The following is a 22716-nucleotide window of genomic DNA, read 5'->3' on the forward strand; positions in this document are numbered from 1 at the left end:
AAAAAAAAAAAATCAAAGCTCTTGAAGGGGTTTGCAGCCCCATAGGAGGAACAACAATGTGAACTAAGCAGTACTCCCAAAGCTCCCAGGGACTAAACCACCAATCAAAGAAAACACATGGTGGGACTCATGGCTCTAGCTGCATATGTAGCAGAGGATGGCCTAGTCGGTCATCAATGGGAGGAGAGGCCCTTGGTCCTATGTAGGCTCTATGCCCTAGTATAGGGGAATGCCAGGGCCAGGAAGCAGGAGTGGATGGGTTGGGGAGCAGGGGGAGGGGGAAGGGGATAGGGGTTTTCAGAGGGGAAACTAGGAAAGGGGATAACATTTGAAATGTAGATAAAGAAAATATCTAATTTTTAAAAATGCAAAAAAACAAATCAAAGCTCTAAGAAAAATCTAAATCTATAAATCAAAAAGTCTATATTCAAAAATCACCTATAACTCAATGTTCCTTATAAGACAGCCTTTAATAAGGGGGAGAAAGAAAAAAAATATTCTTTAAGACAGTAAAAAAAAAACACACACACACACACACACACAAACAAAAAAACCTTGGGCTGGAGAGATGGCTTAGAGGTTAAGAGCACTGAATGTTCTTCCAGAGGTCCTGAGTTCAAATCCCAGCAACCACATGGTGGCTCACAACCATCTGTAATGAGATCTCATGCCCTCTTCTGGTGTGTCTGAAGACAGCTACAGTTTACTGTATAAATAAATAAATTTTTAAAAGAAAAGAAAAAAAACCCTCAAGAATATCAATACATATGAGAACTTTGAAAAAATAATGTCAAGGCTGAGCAGATGGTATATGCCTGTGACACTGGCATTTGGAGATTGAGCATGTTTTGTCTGCAACGTTACCATTTGAAGGCAAAGTCAGGTAGATTTCAAGTTCAAGATACAAAGCAAGTTCTGGAAAGCCTGAACTATACAAAAGACCCTGCCTTAAAATATACAAAGCAAAATCTTCAGAAATTCTCTGCATTTTGTGTCTATACTATCAACATACATAAAATAATTATGAGTTGAACGACAGGACTACCAAGACCAAATCTATGGCTCTTCTATTGCTGAAAATTAGACTTAAGAGCAACTTTAAATAGTCCGGCATGATTATTTCTGGTAATAAGAATAAATATTAAGCTGGGTGGTGCTGGTGCTGACCTTTAATCCCAGCACTGGGGAAGCAGAGGCAGGCAGATCTGTAAGTTCCAAAACAGCCAGGACTACACAGAGAAACCTTGTTTTGAAAAACCAAAGAGAAAATAAAATAAATCAATGTTAATAAGTGTTAACTGTTCAGCTGTTTTAAAATCTTCTGGGTTTTTGCATGTTAAAATCTAATTTTAGTTTTGAAAGTTTACTTCAATGATACTCCTAAAATTTTCTTTAATGCTAGTGAAAGTCTTTTTAGAAAATTTAGTCTTTTCCCTCTAGGTGTCATTTGATTGGCCATTATAAACTCTTTTATTCCCTTGATCTAATAATACAAATTTCAAGTCTGGTTATTTCGTTAAGTATCTGTTACTAATAATGTACTATTTTAAACAAATATATGAACAATGGAACCACTCGTAGCATTTAGGCATTATGAAAGCTCTCCCCTCAACCCAGTGAAGACTGCTACTGGAACTGAAACAGAGTTCTGAAGAACACGCAAGGCAAAAATGCATGCATTTACAGAGTAAAGTACTAGGAGCCTTACAAAACCATGGCTATGCTAACCACTTAAGATACTGTATACTTGGGAAGAAACAGAGTTCTCTCTCCTTTTAATTACTTTTAAGAAAACAAAAACACTTTATTCACTACTAAATAAAAAGTACATGGTTACAACTGAGAGTCTACTTGAAGTTAAGATGAAGAGTGTCTTACCTTTTTCTCTTGTTCTGGAAATAGTACCTAGAACAGAAGAAAAATTAAAATAAATATACTTTGTACATGAAGTTTATTTCAGGTTGAGTATTTATCTTAATTTCATTTTCATAAAACATTAACAATATAACTACTTAACATTTTTAGACCTCTTTAAACTTCAGGTGTGTTGACAGAGCTCTTTAGTACTTTCCTTAATCAGCAAAACAGGACTATTCTCTTTATTAGACTACAGCATACCTTACCAACCTCTGTCTGAAAACTGTATTCAATATATGTTTCTTTGAGCCTGGAAGATGACTCAGTAGGTAAAGTACTGGCTGCAAATATGCAGGGATATGTGCTTAATCCCCACCACCAGAGTGCTAGAGGTGAGCATGTGTAACCCTAATTCTGCGTATACAGTTACAGCAGATCCCTGGGTGGCCAGGCAACCTAGCCTAATCAGTAGTATTTGGGACGGGGTAGGGTGTGTGTGTAATAAGTAGAGACAGCTGGACATGGTTGGATGGGAAGAAAGGACATAATATAAACAAAGGTGGACAGTTCCTGAGAGAAGACATCCAAGAGTGACTTCTGACCTACACACACATGTACAAATTTCCTTTTAACTGATGCACAGTGATCATACCTATTTAGGGAAAGAGTACATGATGTGGATCTAAGAGATGGAAATTACAGAAAGCCACAATTGGTCAAGATGCAGAGAAGTACTAACCATGGAGAGTGCTCATCCAACACAACACAACCCTACAGCTAAGGCTCAGAGCACATTTCAGAAGAGGGAGAAGTTAGACTGTTAGAGCTAGAGGACCAGATACAATAACAAACTCTTATACAAATCAGAATTCACATCATCACTGCCGATGACACACACAACTGAGTCAAAAATCTACTGGGACAAATGGATATGAGGCAGGCAAACATGGGTCATTTAGCCTAGGAGTGTACTTGGTTTGGGTTATGTACAACATTTTATAATAATGCACTTGGCAGCCTAGTTCCGTCACCTATGCATTCTATGCTCACACATTCCTCTCCTAAAAGTACACCTAGCAATCACTGACCCTCTCCCCATTCAAGCTAAACAAACTTAGTTTCTATTCAAATATATTCCTAATATATCTAAATCAGAATAACTGAAGAGCCAGTCTGGTCTGAACTGGTTTGGGTGCATGCTCTGACCCCTAGGAAAATCCACCATTTACTATCTTATGCATATATAACATCATGTATGCATACAACTAAAATCTCAGATGTATTATGGGAGAGGACATAAATACAGAAAAATAACCCATCACCACAACAGAGAACACCCTCACCACGCCCCATAGCAACCAAATAACTCTTGATCCCCATAAACAGAAGGCCCAAGTAAGTGGACCCTTTAGTATTCAGTCATGTGGTCTTGTGTCAGTTCTGACACTGTACCCTCTATAACAATCTGCACCATCTCCTCTTATTTCTCTTTGAATAAAATGATCTTGCTACTTTTACAAATTTGTTGAGTCCAGTTTCAAATGTTCAGTTAAGAGGTGGGAAACAGCCCAACCCAATCAGACAGGTAAGCACCTTCTCGGGAGACAATCACCCTCAGTGCATCCCAGTCTTCTAGCTAGGAAGAAGGCACAACAGGTACTAGCTACTTTAGGTATGTATTCCCATACTTTTTTTTTTCTTAAATAAATAAATAAATAAATAAAAACACCTCCTTGATGGCTCAGAGGTTAGGAGCACTGGCTGCTCTTCTAAGGGTTCAGTTCCCAGCATCCACATGGCAGCTCATAACCATCTATCACTGCAGTGCCAGGGGATCTGACACCCTCCTGGCACTGCATGCATATGATGCATCAACATACATGCAGACAAAACATCCATACACAACAGTATTTTCTCAAGCCTCCTTGGCTTTGGTTAGTTTTATATTGATCTTATGAATCAATGTGAGAAAAACAGATATCTTCATACTATTATCTTAGATTCCATGAATATGCTATCTCCATTTTAGTGGGTTTTTTTTTTTTTTTTTTTTTTTGGTTTTTTTGAGACAGGGTTTCTCTGTGTAGCTCTGGCTGTCTTGGAACTCACTCTGTAGACCAGACTGGCCTCGAATGCAGAAATCCGCCTGCCTCTGCCTCCCAAGTGCTGGGATTAAAGGTCTGTACCACCATGCCTGGCCTGTGTATGCACTTTTTTTTTTTTTTTTTTAATATGAGTACACTGTAGCTCTCTTCAGACACACCAGAAGAGGNCATCAGATCCTATTACAGGTAGTTGTGAGCCATGGTGTGGTTGCTAGGAGTTGAACTCAGGACCTCTGAAAGAACAGTTAGTGCTCTTAACCACTGAGCCACCTCTCCAGCCTGTGTATGCAACTTTAAAGATAAAATAGCTCGGAAGTCTATACTGATGTTTTTAATTATAATTGATGCCTACAGTTTCTGTTTTTCAGACAGCTCTCCAGTGGCCCAAGCTGACTTTGAACACTCTACATGGCTGAGGATAAATACTGAAATTTGAGGTAAGCACTACCACATTCTGTTTATAGAGTCCTAAGAATCAAACCCAGAGCTTCATGCATGCTAGGCAAGCGCTTTACAAACTGATCTCAAACTGTTCCAAATGTAGCCAACAAGAACCCTTACAAGGTCTTCACTTAACAGCCTTTACCTTTTTTTTTTTTTTTTTTTAATTATTTTGCACATGAGCTTGTGGGCCAAGAGGTCAGAGGACAATTTGCAGGATTCAGTTCTCCCCTTCCATCTCGTGGGACCCAGGGAATGAACTCAGATCAGTAGGTTAGGAGCAAAGGGTTTTTGACCTGCTGAACCATCACCAGTCTAATAAGTTTTGAATTCTCACCTACTCCCCAGTATCTGAGAGGCAAAGGCAGACCCCTGTGAGTTCAAGGCTAGCTTACTCTACATAGTTGAGTTCCAGGATAACCAGGACTATGTTGAGATCCTGTTGCAAAAAAAAAAAAAAAGTTTTACACTGTGTGTATGAATGTGTTTATATAGGTGTGTGTAGATGGCCTACAGAGCCCAGATAGCGGCACCAGTTCCTCTGGAGTGGTTACAGGCACCAGAGAGCTGCCCAACTTGATGCTAGGAACTAATAAACTCAAGTGTTCTGTAAGAGCAGTATGCACCACTTAACCAGTGAGCCATTTCTCTAGTCCCTAATGTTTAGATTTATTTTTATGTAAGTGCTTGCCTGACTTACGTATATGTACCACATTCATGCCTTGCACCTGAGGAGGCCAGAAGGCATTGGTCCCCTAGAACTAGAGTTATAGATGGTTTTGAGCCACCATTTGGGTGATAGAAAATGTACCTAGGTCCTCTGAAAGAACAGCAAATAGTCTTTAACTGCTGGACCATCTCTCCTTTGTTTTGACCTGGTATTTGTATTTACTTTCTTTCTTGAGATTCAGGATTCTCAAGGACACAAAGCATGATAATCAATCAGAATGCCTTATAATGTTCATCCAAGAATCTTAAAACAGTCAGACCAGTAATACTGACACTGAGAACAAAATTAAACCTCTCCCTACTGTTGCCCAGTGCAGAGGTGGCTGATTCAAGATTCGGCTTCACAAAAAAATCCATGACTGTGGTGAAGGAAGACACTGCTGCTGAAGGTGTTGATGGAAGTTAATACAAGTTAACTTAATAGTTACCAAAAGGCTGATGAGATAAATTGTTCATTAGCTAAAAGTGCTTGCTGCCAAGCCTGACTGAGTTCAATCACTGGATCCCACATGGTAAAAAGAAGACAACCAACTCTACCAAGTTGTTCCCTGACCTCTGCATACATGCCTTAGTGTGCTTATGTGTGAATGTACACACATATACAAGAAGGTAAAGTATTCCTGCCTACAGAATTCTAGCTAATATAGACAAAACGATGGCATTACAAAATTGTTTTTTAAACTACTGCTTTTTCACAGTAGCTATCTTCAGACACACCAGAAGAGAGCATCAGATCCCATTACAGATAGTTGTGAGCCACGATATGGTTGCTGGGAATTGAACTCAGGACTTCTGGAAGAACAATCAGATTAGTTAAGCCAGGCTATTTTTTATTTTATTTTATCAATTTAAGATTAATATGAGAAGAGGGAACCACAGTTAAGAGTCTGTCTCTGCAAGACTGGCCTGTAAGTCTGTGGACATTTTCTTACGTAGTGACTCATGCAGGAGCTTAGCAAGGTAATGAAGTGTTCCTCACTGGCCTCTGCTTCAGCTCTGGCCCAGTCTTCTTTCTATGGGTGGCTTTTGGTCCTGTGTGTATTTCTCCACAGCAAGAGAAACCCTTACTAAGGCATAAAGCAGGTGCTGAAACAGCTTGAGGTGCCACCTATTTTCTGGGCGAAATGTAACAGGACAAAAAGGTGAAGTACAGTGGAACAGAGCCAAGGAACACTCTTTAAATACAGCAGAGGTTCTGCAGTGACACAGCAGGGAACCCTGCAGGGAGCAGCTCAGCAGCTCCAGCTCTCTCACTGCAAGCAGGCTGCACCAGGAAGGGTGTGACCTTGGGTGAGGCAAGTCACACTGAAAGAGCTTGGCTGTAGCCTGCTGGCCACACTTGCCACAGCTGAGCAGTCCTTCCTAGAAAGCAAATCTGCAGGGTGGAATTCAAGCCTACCAGAACACTGACAAAAAGGAAAACTGCATCTTGAACAGATGAAAAGCCTGGCACACATCATCTCAAGTGGCAACCAGCGTTAAAAGGTGACACAGCATGGTTTCTGCAGCACTCCTGCTCCAGGCCATCTATCTAATCACGAGGGAACTCCAGATGAGCCCAAACTGAAGGGCATCCTACACAGCATGCCTGCTGTGATTTTTAAAAATGCCAGTTACACTTCACTGAAGGCACTAAAGTACAGCTATAATTTGTGAGCCCCCCCCCCTTTTATTTGCAGTTTTCTGGCTCAAACCAAGGGTCTTATGCATCCTCACAATCAACTTTGTTCTATGAGATGGGAACTCACTATGTACTCACTACATACCTCACAACTCAGAGTTCTTGAGCCACTACAAGAGTTGGCCTTGAACTCACAATCCTGTCTCTGCCCAAGTTCTGAGACTGCAGGCATGAACTACCATGTCCATCTTTAGTCTGTAACCCTGACTGGATGGTGGAGCAGGAGGAAGAACAAAGTTATGCTGTTTACAGAAATGGAGATAATCACATCATACAAATTAAGCTAACACAGAATGACAAATGTTTTCTCTCATTTAAGGTTCAAACATAACAGCAGAAATGAACTGTGGGGCTGGCGAGATGGCTCAGTGGGTAAGAGCACCCAACTGCTCTTCCGAAGGTCCAGAGTTCAAATCCCAGCAACCACATGGTGGCTCATAACCTTCTGTAACAAGATCTGACTCCCTCTTCTGGAGTGTCTGAAGACAGCTACAGTGTACTTACATAAAATAAATAAATAAATCTTTAAAAAAAGATTAAAAAAAAAAAAGAAATGAACTGTGTGGGGACAAAGGAGAATATGCTCAAATACAATACATATGTACAAAAGCTTGGGCAAACATGTTAACGTGTACAGTGAAGGCACATGGCATGCACAGCTTCCTCTCAAACACTCAGGAGATGATGACTGGAGGAAGCAGAGAGGGAGAAACAACAACATGCAGCAAATCTGGGTGAGGCCACAGGGAACTCTTTCTGTTCTCCTTCACTAGTGAGAGTACAAGGTCAGGATTTAGCTCAGTGGAACAGGTCTTGCAAAGCAGGCATTAGGCCTAGCTTTCACTGTAGCAACTCAGAAGACAAGACAGAAAATAATCAAGATAAACACATGAAGGAAAATGAGATTTTACCCATGTGTAATCAAATCCTGAACAGTGAGGCACGGGTCTGGTTCTCTCTTACTGGTGGTCTCTTACCAGTTGTCCCATCACTTCCTTCATGATCTGAGGCACTACCTTTACGATAGTCTAGATTTTTGTACGTATTGTCTATTTTTAATTGCCATATTCTGTTCCACTGCCAATATACTTCCCCATTAACTAGAATATATAATTTTTAAAAACATACTGTTTTAGATACCTAACACAACTAAGAGAAAGCAAAGTTGTCATGTGCCCCTCACTGCCAACTAAATACAGATGCAGGTTTTGAATCTGCTGAAGATCAGGGTGTGTTAGTACACAATCTTGATCCCACTGCTCAGGAGGTAGAGGCAGGTAGATCTCTGTGAGCTGAAAACGCCAGCTTGGACTACAGATAAGTTCCAGGTTAGCTAGGCTACACAGTAAGAACCTGTATTTCTGTCTTTCTTGAAGCTATGTTATTAAGAGTAGAAATGGAATCTTGGCCTGGGCGGAGACCTAACATTCAAGCTGAGCTGGTTCAGTTGCTGGCTAAGGGCCCATCCCACTCACACTTTAAGTCATGCTAAAGAAACAGAAGAAATAATTAGTTCTTTAATGAGATACTGGGTATTTCTTTCCCAGAATCCCTGGCCCTAATATAGAAACTTATAGGTGGCAGGCAGATTCTTAGGTCTACCAACTTTTTTTGATTTCTCTACAAAATTGGAACCTTTCTTCTTTCCACCTTTTTCCTAAGCCTGCTTTCCTTAAGTTTGGGGCTTTTGCCTCAACATTTTTGGCTTCCTGGCTTTCTCACAGCCATTTTGTCTGCCCTCCATTTGCCTCCTTGAGGCAGATGCTGAGGTTTCTAGCCCGCCCGTTCTGAAGTTTCTCTTTTAAACATTAATAAACTTTGTCTTTGTGTTTTATTTGAATCCATATTCATGAATATTTATTGATGAGACGAAGAACCCAAAGGGGACCCCGACTTCCTCTGGATCGCTGTCTGAGGAAACAGAGGCCATGGCTGAGAAGTCTTGCCTAGCCGTCACCAGCCCCCTCCTGGTCCTAGTCTGTTCTATTTTACTTTTCCCTACTTTAGGCTTTAGAAATACAGCAATAACCATAGTGCTCAGCTGAAAAACAACTGTCAGACACATACGTGCTGCTAAGAAAAAGAGGTGTGGGGTAAAAGTCTAGACAAGGGAGCAGTTGTGTAGAGAGTCAGATGGGCCCTCCATGGGTGACAGCAACAATGTAAACAGAGACCTGTCACAGGTGGGGGAGCAGCACTACAGTAGAACAGGAAGCAGAATGGACCTCAGGTGACTGTGCCTGGACTGATAGGTAGACTATTTAATTGAAGCATAAAAAACAAAGTCAGGGCCATAGGCCATGCAAACAGCTGAACTGACTGAGCAAACTGGAAAACTAGTGGGGACTGTGAAGCAGACATTTAAGAAGCCTGATTTTGACTTAAAAAGATGAATCTAGCTACCTGGGGGCTGGCAAGGGAATCATATAAGGGCAAGATATGAAAACTCCTACACATCTTTGATGTTACCACCTTGATGAGGTAGAGCCAGGTGGATCTCTTGTGAACTCAAAACCAGCCTGGTTTATATAAAGACTTCTAAAATAGCCAGAGCTAGATAGTGAGAGACTGTCGCAAAACAAAAACAAAAAGTATGTGTAGATGATATTTATTATGCTCATTGTCTTACTTAAGGTTTCTGTTGCTGTGCCAAAACACCATGACCAAAAGTAACTTGGGGAGGAAAGGGTTTATCTGGCTACATTTCTACATCATAATCCAGAAAGTCAGGATTAAAACTCAAACAGGGCAGAAGCCTGGATGCATGAGCTGATACATGGCTATGAAGGAATGAAACTTACTGGCTTGCTCCTCATGGTTTGCTCAGCCTGCTTTCTTATAGAACCCAGGACCACAACCCAGGGATGGCACCAACCATAATGGGCTGGCCCATTAAGAAAATTAATTAAGAAAATGCCCTACAGGCTTGCCCACAGCAAGATCATCTGGAGGAATCTTTATTAAGGTTCCCTTCTCTTTAAAGTTGTGTCAAGTTGACATAGAACTATCCAGCATAGTCAATGAGAGTTTTTAAATACTTATAGAAAACATATCAGTTATTCCTTGAAAAATCAAAATACAGGCTGAGCATGGGGATACAAGTCTACAATCCGAGCACTTAAGAGGAAGCAGGGGGGCTACAGTGAGTTTGAGGCCATCCTGGACTACAAAATCAGGCCCTTGTGTCAAAATACATGTTTAAAAAGGCCAATCATGCCGAGCAGTGGTGGTGCACACCTTTAATCCCAGCACCTGGGAGGCAGAAGCAGGCGGATTTCTGAGTTCGAGGCCAGTCTGGTCTACAGAGTAAGTTCCAGGACTACACAGAGAAACCCTGTATCGAAAAGAAAAATCAAAAAAAAAAAAAAAAAAAGGCCAACCATTACAAAATTTTTTGTTTTAAAATGTTAATTTTCAAAGATCTGGCTTTCTACCTTACAGAAATTTATCCTGAAATGTAGTCGCTGTTATTCTTCACCTCTTATTTCAATATGTGAAAGTGGGCAGTCCTCTGCTCAGGAACACCTAAGTCTACATTGCTTCCTGGTTTACAGGAAGAGCATGAAGTATTAACCATCTTTAAACTGTACATCATGATGATGTGGGGACTCCTTCTCTTAGACAGCACATATAATCCTGACACTATCAGCAGTTTAATAACAAAATTTGCACATTTTTGCAATATAATCTTTAAAAAAAAATCTAGCTGAGGAAAAAACTATCAAAGCTGAGTGAAAAGTGTTCCTGTGCTTACAAAAAAAAAAAAAAAAACCAATGAAGAGAAAAATACCACTTTTAAAACAAAAACACTGAACTGGTGCACACCTTTAATACTAGCACTCAGGAGGCAGAGGCAGGAAGATCTCTGTTGAGTTCCAGGCCAGCCTGGACTACATAGTGAACCTGGGTCAAAAGGTAACAAAACAGTTAGCTTACCTCATTATAAATGTGGCAATGTTGTGAAAGACATGGATATAAGCTCAGAAATTACAGCCCCTCTTCCAAATCTCTACTTGAAGTTCACTCTTTCCTTGGAGAAACCACACAGCTCTTCGAAAGGTTTCCTCAGAAGTGAATAAAAGGGCTTGCTTATATCGCCTCTATAATCTACTTGCTCAAGAACATACACTACTCCTACAGCTTACAGTGACTGACAGAAGTGCTCTGATAAATGCTGGAAACCTGAAAAGAGAGCATTCTCAAATATTAGCTTTGGAAAGGAAAAAAATTAAAGGGGAATTCCAATCTAAAACTAAAACCAGTATTATTTTGGTTCTTCTCTTAATACAATCTGAAAGACAGCAGCTTAGTTGAATCATTTCCTAGTCAGTAAGTTCCTTCCACATGGCTCAGAGTCTCACTTCCTACATCCGCAGACAAACCCCTCTTGGGACACTAAGGGAAAGAGGAGGGTATAGGAAACGCGCGCTCCCTCTCTGCCCACTGACACACTGCAGTTCTCTATTCATATTCCTTTCCACTTATTCATAGACACACTCTGGGTCAAGGGGCTTACTGCCAAGCCTGATGACCTGAGTTCAACCCACAAAATAGAATCCAAGAACCAACTCCAGAAGTCTGACTCCAGAGACATGCACACACACAAACACGTAGGAAATGTAAAAATGAGAGACTGACATAATAAAAATTTACTGGACTTTTTAACCTCACTGTGAATATTTTTGAATAAAAATTATTTTCAAGTTAATCTGTGCAATCTGAATCTAATTCACATGTTTAATGTTCCTTCAGGAACTTTAACTTCAAAACTATAAGGGGGAGTGGTGTGAGGGGTTGCCCTTGATCCCAACAGAGGCTGTCAAATCTCTGAGTTTGAGGCCAGCCTGGTCCACAAAGCAAGTTCCAGGACAGCCAGGACTACACTGAGAGGCCCTGTCTCAAAATTAAAACAATAAAAATATTTAAACAGAGTCAATTCTAATTTAACAATTTTAGCAAACATTCTGTTATTCAAAAAGAGGAGTCTAAATCATTATATGCAACAAATTTACTATTTGGGTGGGAAGGTATTCCATAATTAAATTACCCTAGCCCAGCTGTAGAGATAACTGTTCTGTTTGGGCCACTGACAGGGCTCAGCAGGTAAAGCAGCTAGCATGCAGACTGATGGCCTGAGCTCAGTCTTAGGAACAAAGTTATCCTCCAACCCCCTCAAGTGAGCCTTGGCCCCTGTGCACCCTTGTACATCACACACACACTAATTACTTTGTGTTGTTTTGAGACAGGGTCTCTACATGGCTCTGTTTGTCCTAGAACTCACTATGCATAGGAGGCTGGCCTCAAACTCAATAGATACGCCTGCCTCTGCTTCTGTCTTGGCTTCACTAGCCTGGGCCTCAGCCTCCCGAGAGTGCAGGTGTACTCTGTTTCTTCTAAATCAGATGTTCTAAGTAGCAAAGTAATTTTCTTAAGGATGTTGTCACTTAAAAACCTGCAGAAAACTTGAGCTACTTCAAGGTCACCAAATCCAGAGCCACAATTGAGGTCTAGGCTCTACCTTTTTTGAGTGATTTTTTTTTTTTAAAGATTTATTTATTATTATACATAAGTTCACTGTAGCTGACTTCAGACACACCAGAAGAGGGTGTCAGATCTCATTATGGATGGTTGTGAGCCACCATGTGGTTACTGGGATTTGAACTCAAGACCATTGGAAGAGCAATCAATCAGTGCCCTTACTCGCTGAGCAAGTCCGATTTTTTTTTTTTTTTCATTCTTGTATTTACCCCATATGCTTTTCCCCAAAGAAAATCTGTCCTTCAGATAACCGAGGGCTCTGTCTGAAAATTAAAACCACATCATTTTTGGGAAACCAAGGGGCTGCTTTTTCTTAGGCTTTTATTTAATAATGCTGATGGGAGACAAACACAGTAAAGAGCCAGTAGGTATAAAACGCACACTCGAAGCTTACAGGCAATTATTTAGTATCACTGACACAGTAATGGCCTAGGGTGTTAATGACAATGAACCAATTGGCTAAGTCATGTAAGTATAATGCAATGCTATTACTTTATCCCAGGAAATCAGGTAAGAACGATGCGATAAAAAAATTAAATAAGAGAAATAGCCAAAGTAAAAATAAACCAAAGCCCTAAAACTAAAGGTATAAACAATACAAACCTACAAAATAAACAGCCAAAAAAAAAAACAAAAAAAAAACATTGAGCTTGCACCTCCCGTTCAATTCCTGGTGCCTCAAAACATCATTTTGTGTAAATCCAGCATTGAGACCCCCAGATGAATATTAAAAAGGATCAAATACAGTCCAAACCAGGGCCTGAGCCCTCACTGCAGACCCGGGAGACACACCTCCCTCCCAGGCCCAGAGGCTGCTTTCAGCTTATGCGCTTCTCGCGCAGTTTGGAGAGCAACAATCTGGGAGGAAAAGATTTCTTTGTGCGTGTATGTGCGTGTGCGTGTTTAAGCCAAACTGACCTCACAAGCCGTCGCAGAAGGGGGATTTCTCTAGTTCAAAAGGAAGGGCCTTTGTGAGCATTCCGTCACAGAAGGGTGGGAGCCCCAAGACGACGGCAGCCACCCGGAAGCTTGGAGCGTGGGCGGCGCGCAGGCCCGAACTCGGGACCCCACGAGCAGCGAGCCGAGGGCAGGAACCCACGGACAGAGCCCCCCACCGCCGGAGAACCGCGGGCCGGAACCCTCGGACGTGGAACCCACCGGCTGGGGAAGCGCAGGCCGCCCCGCGGAATAAGAACGCGCCGCCGCGGCCTCCGCCTGCCACCCGCGGCCCGGCCCGCCGCCGCCCGCGCCGCGCCTCCCGTACTCACTCACGCACAGCTCCACCACGTACGCGTAGTAGGACCAGACGACCACAAAGGTGATGAAGAGCACCGGAACCCAGCCCACCACGCGTTGGCAGCAGCGCCAGAGTGTCCAGGGCGCCATGTTCCTCTGCTGACTGCCGGGTCCCGCTGCCCACGATTCTGCAGGGCCACAAGACCCCTGCGGCCCTGTCGCCAGCTTCCCCGCCCCCGAGGCTCTGCTGCCGCAAGCTGTGGCGAAGGGCGACGCCGCAACTCCGCCCCTCCCGGCGCCTGGCCCGGGTCCGCCCCTGCCCCCGCCCCCGGCCCCGCCCCTCATCCTGCTGCTTGCTGTGGCGAAGGACGACGCCGCAACTCCGCCCCTCCCGGCGCCGGGCCCGGGTCCGCCCCTGCCCCCGGCCCCACCCCCGGCCCCGCCCCTCATCCTGCCGATTGCTGTGGCGAAGGGCGACGTCGCAACTCCGCCCCTCCCGGCGCCTGGCCCGGGTCCGCCCCTAGCCCCGCGCCTGGCAATCCCCGTAGGGGGTGGGGCTACCCGACCAAAGGAGGCGGGGCCTAATATTGGGGCGGGGCTTTTGTTTAGGTCCGCCCACGGGATTTGGGGGTGCCTTGGTGGAAAAGAGAGGGTGTGTAGGAGGCCGACTAGGACTGGGTGATGAGAGGGATGGGGATGCACAAGGAGAGAGGAATGAATCCTTAGCTGCCCTGTGTGCCTTGGGTGGCTCTCTGTATAACACTCTTCCTCTAGATTCTTCAGGACCAATACAAGTCGGGTTCCCTATTACATAAGGCCATGCACCACTCAAGCGTGCAAGCAAGAAAAATATTATATATATTAAAATATAAGACTCCTGTGATTCTAATGTGTCTCCAATGAAGAATTCCCTGGAATAATTTGGTCCTCATATCACTCTCCCCACCATGTTTTGTTTGAACTGGTAGGAGTCTGAGATTTAAAGTGGAAGCCAATACAGCAGGTCAGTTTGATTTGGAGTCCACATTTAAGGTTACACTGGGAACGCAGAATTTAGAAACAGCCCTTTCCTGGAGTGGGATCTTCAATAATTTATTTACAGCTGGAGACTGCTAAGTAATGACTGCAATCTTAGAATCTAGAAGCCTTACTGTGAAACATCATAATGTACAATCATTAGAAATCATTTCAGACATTCTTTTAAAACACAGTACATTTATTTATTTACATCCTGTATGTGGACGTGCATGAACCACTGCTCATGAGATGTGTGGCCCAGGGGTTGTCTGAGGACAACTGAAAGGTTTTTGGTTTGGTTTGGTTTGGGTTGGGTTGGGTTTTGGCCCTGGGCATAGTGGCACGTGTCTTTAATTCCACACACTCAGGAAGAGGACAGTGGATCTCTGTGAGTTTGAGGTCAGCTAAAACAGACTATTTACTAAAGTCTCCAAGAAGAAGGTAACTGCTATTATAGTTTGATAAAGACTTAGTAAAATGAGTATTAAATTTAGCCACCATACAATACTGTTAACATTAAAGTAACATGTATACAATAAGAAAATTATGACCTGCCCTAAAGATGACATTAAGACCTATAAGCACTGGGCAATGGTGGCCCACGCCTTTAATCCCAGCACTCGGGAGGCAGGGGAAGGTAGATTTCTGAGCTCAAGGCCAGCCTGGTCTATACAGTGAGTTCCAGGACAGCCAGGGCTATACAGAGAAACCCTGTCTAGAGGGGGAAAAAAAAAGCAAACATATTCTGGCTTCAAATTTTTGACTGCATATTAGTTACAAAGTTGACCCAACTCTAGGGCACTAAAATGGGTAAAATTCAGCTATTTTTCCCAGATAAAGACTGTCTCAAAGCATTAAGATACAACATGGAATCTGGAGGCTGGGGATGGAGCCCAGTGCAAGACCACATAAAATACATGTGTGGTGATGGGTTTAGTTCCCAGGGAGGTAAGGCTGGGTGGCTAGGTGGTTTTGACAGAATTAGGACTGACAGAAAAACTAGTATTAAGAAAAAAAAATAGAATGATATCTCTTATGCCAGACGGTGGTGGCACACGCCATTAATCCCAGCACTTGGGAGGCAGAGGCAGGTGGATCTGAGTTCAAGGCCAGCCTGGCCTACAGAGTGAGTTCCAGGACAGCCAGGGCTGCACAGAGAAACCAAGTCTCAAAAAACAAAAAAATGCCGGGCATGGTGGTGCACACCTTTAATCCCAGTACTTGGGAGGCAGAGGCAGGCGGATTTCTGAGTTCGAGGCCAGCCTGGTCTACAGAGTGAGTTCCAGGACAGCCAGAGCTATACAGAGAAACCCTGTCTCGAAAAACCAAAAACCAAAACAAAACAAAACAAAACAAAAAAAAAACCCCAAAAAACAAAAAACAAAAGAAATATAACCAAATGCTGTCCGAGGGCTAGAGCTGGCATGTAGGAAAGGAAGCCGCTTTCCTCTGGACATCTTTCTGTTTATATAGATAAGACTATAAAGACTATAAAACTATATAGTTTTATAGCCATACTAAAATTAATACCCTTCAATGCCTCTATGTAAAACAGATGCAATTTCTCATGTGTCACTTCATTGTAACTTCTGAGTCTCACTCTTCCAGGGATTGACCTAATGGGTCACCAAGGGAACAAAGAAAGGACATACACAGAAGAGCTAAGACTGGGTGGTCTGGGCTCTCTAATGGACCCTGTGTCTTAGTCAATGTTCTACTGTTGTAAAGAGATACCATGACCCCAGCAAATCTTATTAAGGAAAGCATCTCTGTGGTTGTCTTACAGTTTCAGAGGTTTATTTAGTCCATTATCAGCATATCAGGGAGCATGGAGACAGGCAGGCAGACATGGTGCTGGAGAAGGAGCTAAGAGTTCAGCAGGCAGCAGCAATTGAGAAAGCCACTGAGCCGGACTTGGGCCACTCTCCAACAAGGCCACACCCACTCCAAGGCCACACCTCCTAATCACTCTCAAGCAGTTCCACTGGCTAGTGACCAAGAGTTCAGATATATGAACCAATGAGGGCCGTTCCTACTCAACCACAACACTCTGGAAATTCAGCTTGTTTGCTATATACAGTGGAACAGAGAAGCAGGTTATTGCATATAGGTGAAGAGAAAAGAGGGCTATTGTGTACAGCTAAACAAAGGTGGGTTTAGCTAATCTCCATAGGGGCGTCTTCAGGCCATTAGCATCCTAGGAGAGTGGGGGAAATGACAGTGGACGTTTTTTTTAGTCACAACATTTTCATTCTAACCAGAGGAGGCTTTGCCAGTCCCATGGGGCTGAAGCGTCAGTCTTTGACATGGCTGCACTTATGTCAACAACATACATTCACTCAGGATTTAATTTGCTCCCTACATATAACATTGGCTACGGGAGCATACCAATCACAAGCCTGGGCAATGGGTCTCAACCTTCCTAATGCTGTGACCTTTTAGTATAGTTCCTTATGTTATGGTGACCCCCCAAACAGAATTATTTTCGTTGCTGTTTCATAACTGAAATTTTCCTGCCATTATGAATCATAAGGTAAATAATTTTGGAGATAAAGGTTTGCCAAAGGAGTTGAGACTCACAGTAGAGAACCTCTGAGCTAGAGGCTTAAAACAACAGAAATTAATTCTCTAGATTCTGGAAGCAAAGCACTCTAAGCCACAGTGGTTTTTTTGGTTTGTTTGTTTGTTTGTTTGTTTGTTTTTGTTTTTCAGTTTTTCAAGACAGGGTTCCTCTGTATAGCCTTGTCTGTCCTGGATCTCACTCTTGCTTGCGCCACCATCACTGACCAGTGCCTCTGGGTCTTAATGCCATCTTTAGGGCAGGTTGTAATTTTCTTTTAAAGGCAGGGTCAGGGATAGGGTAGTTCCCTGCTGACATTTGGGAACTGTGTGTTTGGTGTTCATGGGCACGCATTAGCTCATGTTCTTTTGCATGTAAATGGTCAGAACCAGCATCCTAGACCTTTCTGTTCCTTGCTGGGCATGATTTCACTCCTCTCTGCAACTGCTTTGAGTTCAGGTAAGGTGAGCAGAAAATGTAAGCAGAAAAACCGGGTTTGATGACAGTCACTCTGACTATGGATAAAAGAATAGTAAAAAGAAAAAAAAGTCTTCAGACCAGGAGATCAACGGTAGGCAGTTCCACAGGAGAGTTGAGGGCAACCTGAACTTGGGCTGCAGAGACAAGCCATTCCTAACCAGATTACTCCAAAACACAGCAGCGACAGAAGAAAATGGAAACTGAAAAGACTGCATTCTCTGTCCTCAGCCTTTATCGTACCACACCAACAAAAGAAATAGGGTAAAAAACGTATTCAGTCTCTGACTGTGGCCTCCCTTCCGGCCTCCTCCACCTCCTTCCCTCATTCTTTTTGCCAGCTGCCAGCTAGCCTGATGACCGATTTCTGGGGTCTCCATTGCAACCACCAGCAGGGACCTAAATATAGTTCAAGTTCTCTCTATGGGTTGAAGGGTTGGGGAGGATCACTGGGGCTTAGATAAGCCATGTGGGTGTGGGTGTGGAAAGAGTTCAGGTAAATCAGGCGTGGCAGCAGACACCCGGGTTCCCAGCACTCATGAGTCTTTGACAGGGACTGAGTTTGAGGGCAGGCTGGCTGGAATATGTTAAGACCGTGTCTCAATGAAGGAAATGAGAGAAGAGAAGGGAGTTCATATTCTGAATTAAAGCAGAATCCCAAAACACATCAAGATATCTAATACTAAGAAAGGATGCAAGTAAAAGGCAATAGCAGAAGACAGGCGGTGGTGGCACATCCCAGCACTCGGGGAGCAGAGGCAGGCGCAGGAGTGGAGGCGGAGGCGAGGCGGAGGGGGAGGGGGAGGGGAGGCACAGGCACAGGCACAGGCACAGGCACAGGCACAGGCACAGGCACAGGCACAGGCACAGGCACAGGCACAGGCACAGGCACAGGCAGCGGCAGATCTCTGTGAGTCAGAGGCTAGCCTGGTCTACAGAGCAAGCACCTGGACAGCCAGGGCTACACAGGGAAACCGTGTCTTGAAAAACCAAAAACCAAAGAGGCTGGGGGGAAGGAGAAGAATGCAGGGCGCCTGGGGGTTTGGCTCAGTGGTGGAACATACAACCCACACAGTAGAGGGCCCTCCTTGAACCCCAGGAAAAGAAACCATTAGCCCAGGAGACATGGAGATGCCATGAAGCATCTGAACAAACAGGCCTTGCTAAGCTCCTGTTTTATTACTATCAAGTCACACCTTTTCTCTTCCAGTCGCAGCTATAAAAACAGACAGGCTTCCCTGTTTGAACCTTCATTTCTCAAGGCTCCGTGTCACATAAAACATAATAGTAAATACATCTGGACGCTCTTCTGTTGCTAACCTTTTATTATATGCCTCCCGAGATGGAATTCACAAGGGATGAGGAATCCCTCCTCCACACACTACCCACATTAAAAGAAAATTTTTTTTCCCCGAGAACTACAGGAGAGCCGTGTCTTGCTTTAGGAACAAATGACTCTAGAATCTGTCAACCTAAAGTTGAGGCATGTAGAGTCAGAGGCAATTCACAGACGCTCACAGAGGGACCAGGTTCTAGACTCCCAGCACACCCTGCTGATGGTGTATGGGGTGGGGGGTGGGGTGGGGTGGGGTGCCTGTACTTTGTGAATTTTTATATGTGTGCTAGGGAGTTTATGTAGGGCCTCAAGAAAAGCATGTTCCAGTCCGGTGCCCCACCTTACCCTCACCCTGTATATAATAAATCCTCAAGAGAAAGATACAGACAACTACACTGATAAAACCAATACAATATACGTATTCTATTGTACAATACAGTACACGAGGGTCAGAGTAACCTTACAACATGCGTTTTGATGGGACCACAGTAGTAACATGACAATTCATTTGAACTTATGACTTCTTCAGTTATTTTAGTTTTGTCTAAATATTATTTTGGTTAATACATCTGGACCGTGCAGGGACATGGAACTCTCAAGTGTGTTGTCAAGGCCGACATGACTGTTGGAGAAGTAGAAAGCTGAGAACTGTCTAAGCAACCACAAAATGAGTCAGGACAAGATGGTGCTATGCCAGTCAAAGTGTTTGAAGAAGACAGCGCTGGATGGTGACCAGCAGTGGCTCACAAGTAATACATTCCCAGAGAGAATTGGGATAAGCACTGGGTGTGGCCCCCAAACTGCCACATTTCCTACCCTCCAGATCCTGAGTTCTGTAACAGAGGCCCAGATCTTAGCATAACTGACTCCATGATGGAAGTGCCGTTCAGACCATAAAACGGCACATAGAAATCACCACCTGCCAATAATGAAAGCAAAGGCCTAGCCCATTAAAACAAGAGGTTCTGGGACAGTCCCTAATGTACTGACCTTGGTTTTTAGCTTCTGTGGATCTGCTCCTGGCTAACAGCTCTTGCTGAGTTGTGTCAATCCAGGGCATGGTTTTGGCGCTTAAAAGCTCGCCCTGAGAAAAGCTCGGTGCTACACTGGGATCCCAGACTGGCTAATAGTGATTTTTCTATTGGCTTAAATCTGTGTCTGAGCGGTCTTCTCTGGTGGATACCCCAAAGCAGTTTCCTATGTCAGTCAGGGTTCCCTAGAGGAACAGAAGCAGTGGGAACACACACACACACACACACACACACACACACACACACACACACAATTTGAGAACTGAGAATCCTTGAGGTGTATGTGGTCCTTGAGGCTATGTGTCTCATTGGTCAGAGAAGTCCCAACAGTAGCTGCCGCCCACTAGGCTTCCTCTCGATAACCCTTAGTTGCTCCGTCCACAAGGCAGGGAGCCACAGCAGGCCTGGCGTGGTGCCAGAAGCCTAGAAAGTTTCTAAGGATTGGTGGATCCCTAGCCCGTGGAGAAAGCTTGGAAAATCTAGTTGTGAAGTCAGTGTCAGGAGCAGCAGCCACAAGAGAGAAGTAGCAGCGGGGCAGCCAAGACAAGATGATTTTCCTTCTTCCCAGGTCAGTCGTGCCAGCCAGGACAGCTGTTTGGGTGAGGGTTCACACTCTGGTGATCCTAATCTGTGCCAAGCTGACATTAGAACCACGTTCCATCCTTAGCACCACAAAACCAAAACTGAGCAACACAGGTGGCAGACTCTACTCTAAGGTAGCCTTTCTTATTACTTGTTTTGTGTCTGTTTTTGGAGACAGGGCTCCACATGTAGCTGAGTCTAGCACTGGACTTGCCATCCTCGAGGGTTGTTCTTGGCAGTGTTGAAGTTACAGCCAAGTGCCAAAAAGCCTGCCTCTATGTGTGATCTTTATATATTAGGGTTTCCAGAAAACTGCAGTGCTAGATGACTTCTTGGCCATTCAAGATTCCTCTGTTGAGAATTCTTTGTTTAGCTCTGCAACCCATTTTTATATTGGATCTTTTGGTTTATTGGTGTCTAACTTCTTGAGTTCTTTATGTAGGGTTGGTATAGATCTTTTCCCAATCTGTAGGCTGCTGTTTGTCCTATTGATGGTGTCTTTTGCCTTACAGAAGCTTTTCAGTTTTATGAGTCCCATTATTAATTGTTTAATCTTAGTGCCTGAGCCATTGCTGTTCTGTTCAGGAAGTTGTCTCCTGTACTGATGAAGTCAAGGTCATTCCCCACTTTCTGTTCTATTGGATTTAATGTAACTGATTTTATGTTGAAGCCTTTAATCCATTTGGACTTGAGTTTTGTACAGGGTAATAAATATGGATCTATTTGCATTCTTCTACATGCAGACATCCAGTTAGACCAGCACCATTTGTTGAAGATGTTTTCCCTTTTCCTTTATATGGTTTTGGCTTCTTTGTCAAAAATCAAGTGTCCATAGGTATGTGGGTTTATTTCTGGGTTTCAATTTGATTCCATTGGTCTACCTGTCTTTTTCTATACCAATACCATGTAGTTTTTATTATTGTACAGCTTGAAGTCAGGGATAGTAACACCTCTAGAAGTTCTTTTATTGTTCAGGATTGTTTTAGCTATCCTTTTTTTGTTTTTCCATATGAAATTGAGAATTGTTCTTTCAAGATCTATAAAGAATGGAGTTGGAATGTTTTATGGGAATTGCATTAATTACCGTAGATTGTTTTTGGTAAGATGGCCATTTTTACTACGTTAATCCTACCAATCCATGAGCATGAGAGATCTTTCCATCTTCTGATATCTTCCTTGATTTCTTTCTTCGGGGACTTGAGGTTCTTGTTATGCAGGTCTTTCACTTCCTTGGTTAGAGTTATGCCAAGATATTTTATATTACTTGTGGCTATTTTGAGGGATATTGTCTCCCTAACTTCTTTCTCAGTCCATTTACTGCTTGCATAGAGAAGCACTACTGGTTTCTTTGAGTTAATTTTGTATCCGGCCACCTTGCTGAAGCTGTTTATCAGCGATAGGAATTCTCTGGTGGAATTTTTGGGGTCACTATCATATCATCTGTCAATAGCAATACTTTGACTTCTTTCTTTCCAATTTGTATCCCCTTGATCTCCTTTAGTTGTCTTATTGCTCTAGCTAGAACTTCAAGTACTGTATTGAAGAAATGGAGAGAGAGTGGATAGCCTTGTCTTGTCCCTGGTTTTAGTGGAAATGCTTTAAGTTTCTCTCCATTTAATTTGATGTTGGCTATTGGCTTGCCGTAGATTGCCTTTATTCTGTTTAGGTATATGCCTGGTTCCAAGACTTTTAACATGAAGGAGTGTTAGATTTTGTCAATGGCTTTTTCTGCATCTAATGAGATGATTTTTCCTTTCAGTTTGTTTATATAGTAGATTACATTGGACAATTTTCATATACTGAACTCTGCATCCCTGGGCTGAAGCCTACTTGATCACGGTGGATGATGTCATTGGTGTGTTCTTGGATTCGGTTTGTGAGTATTTTATTGAGTGTTTTTGCATAAGAGTTACTGTTCTGTTGCTGTGAAGAGACACCATGACCAAGGCAGCTCTTATAAATGAAATATTTTAATTGGGAGCTTGCTTATAGTTTCAGAGGTTTTAGTCCATTATTATCATGATGGAAAGCAGACAGGCATGGAGCAGTAGCTGAGAGGTTTACGTCCTGATCCACAGGGAGAGAGAGAGAGAGAGAGAGAGAGAGAGAGAGAGAGAGAGAGAGAG

At 43.2% G+C, this 22716-nt stretch overlaps 1 protein-coding gene across 7 annotated transcripts in view; it reads right to left on the bottom strand.

Annotated features, from left to right (window-relative positions):
- Zdhhc20 (zinc finger DHHC-type containing 20) overlaps nucleotides 1-13831 on the bottom strand; it is a 53004-nt gene extending 39173 nt beyond the window's left edge. For 6 of the 7 annotated variants that reach the window (XM_021203233.2, XM_021203232.2, XM_029541589.1 and 3 more), the window contains exons 1-2: nucleotides 13620-13831; nucleotides 1879-1905 (exon numbers count right to left, since the gene is read on the bottom strand). In XM_021203233.2, coding sequence (XP_021058892.1) covers nucleotides 1879-1905; nucleotides 13620-13737 — 145 coding nt within the window. In that variant the 5' untranslated portion in view covers nucleotides 13738-13831. Of the gene's footprint in view, nucleotides 1-1878; nucleotides 1906-13269; nucleotides 13420-13619 lie in introns of those variants that run through there. The other variant, XM_029541591.1, reaches the window with a different exon arrangement.
- Between the last annotated feature and the right edge of the window lie 8885 nt (nucleotides 13832-22716).

Source organism: Mus pahari, chromosome 8, assembly GCF_900095145.1.
Source record: "Mus pahari chromosome 8, PAHARI_EIJ_v1.1, whole genome shotgun sequence".
Lineage (NCBI taxonomy): Eukaryota > Metazoa > Chordata > Mammalia > Rodentia > Muridae > Mus > Mus pahari.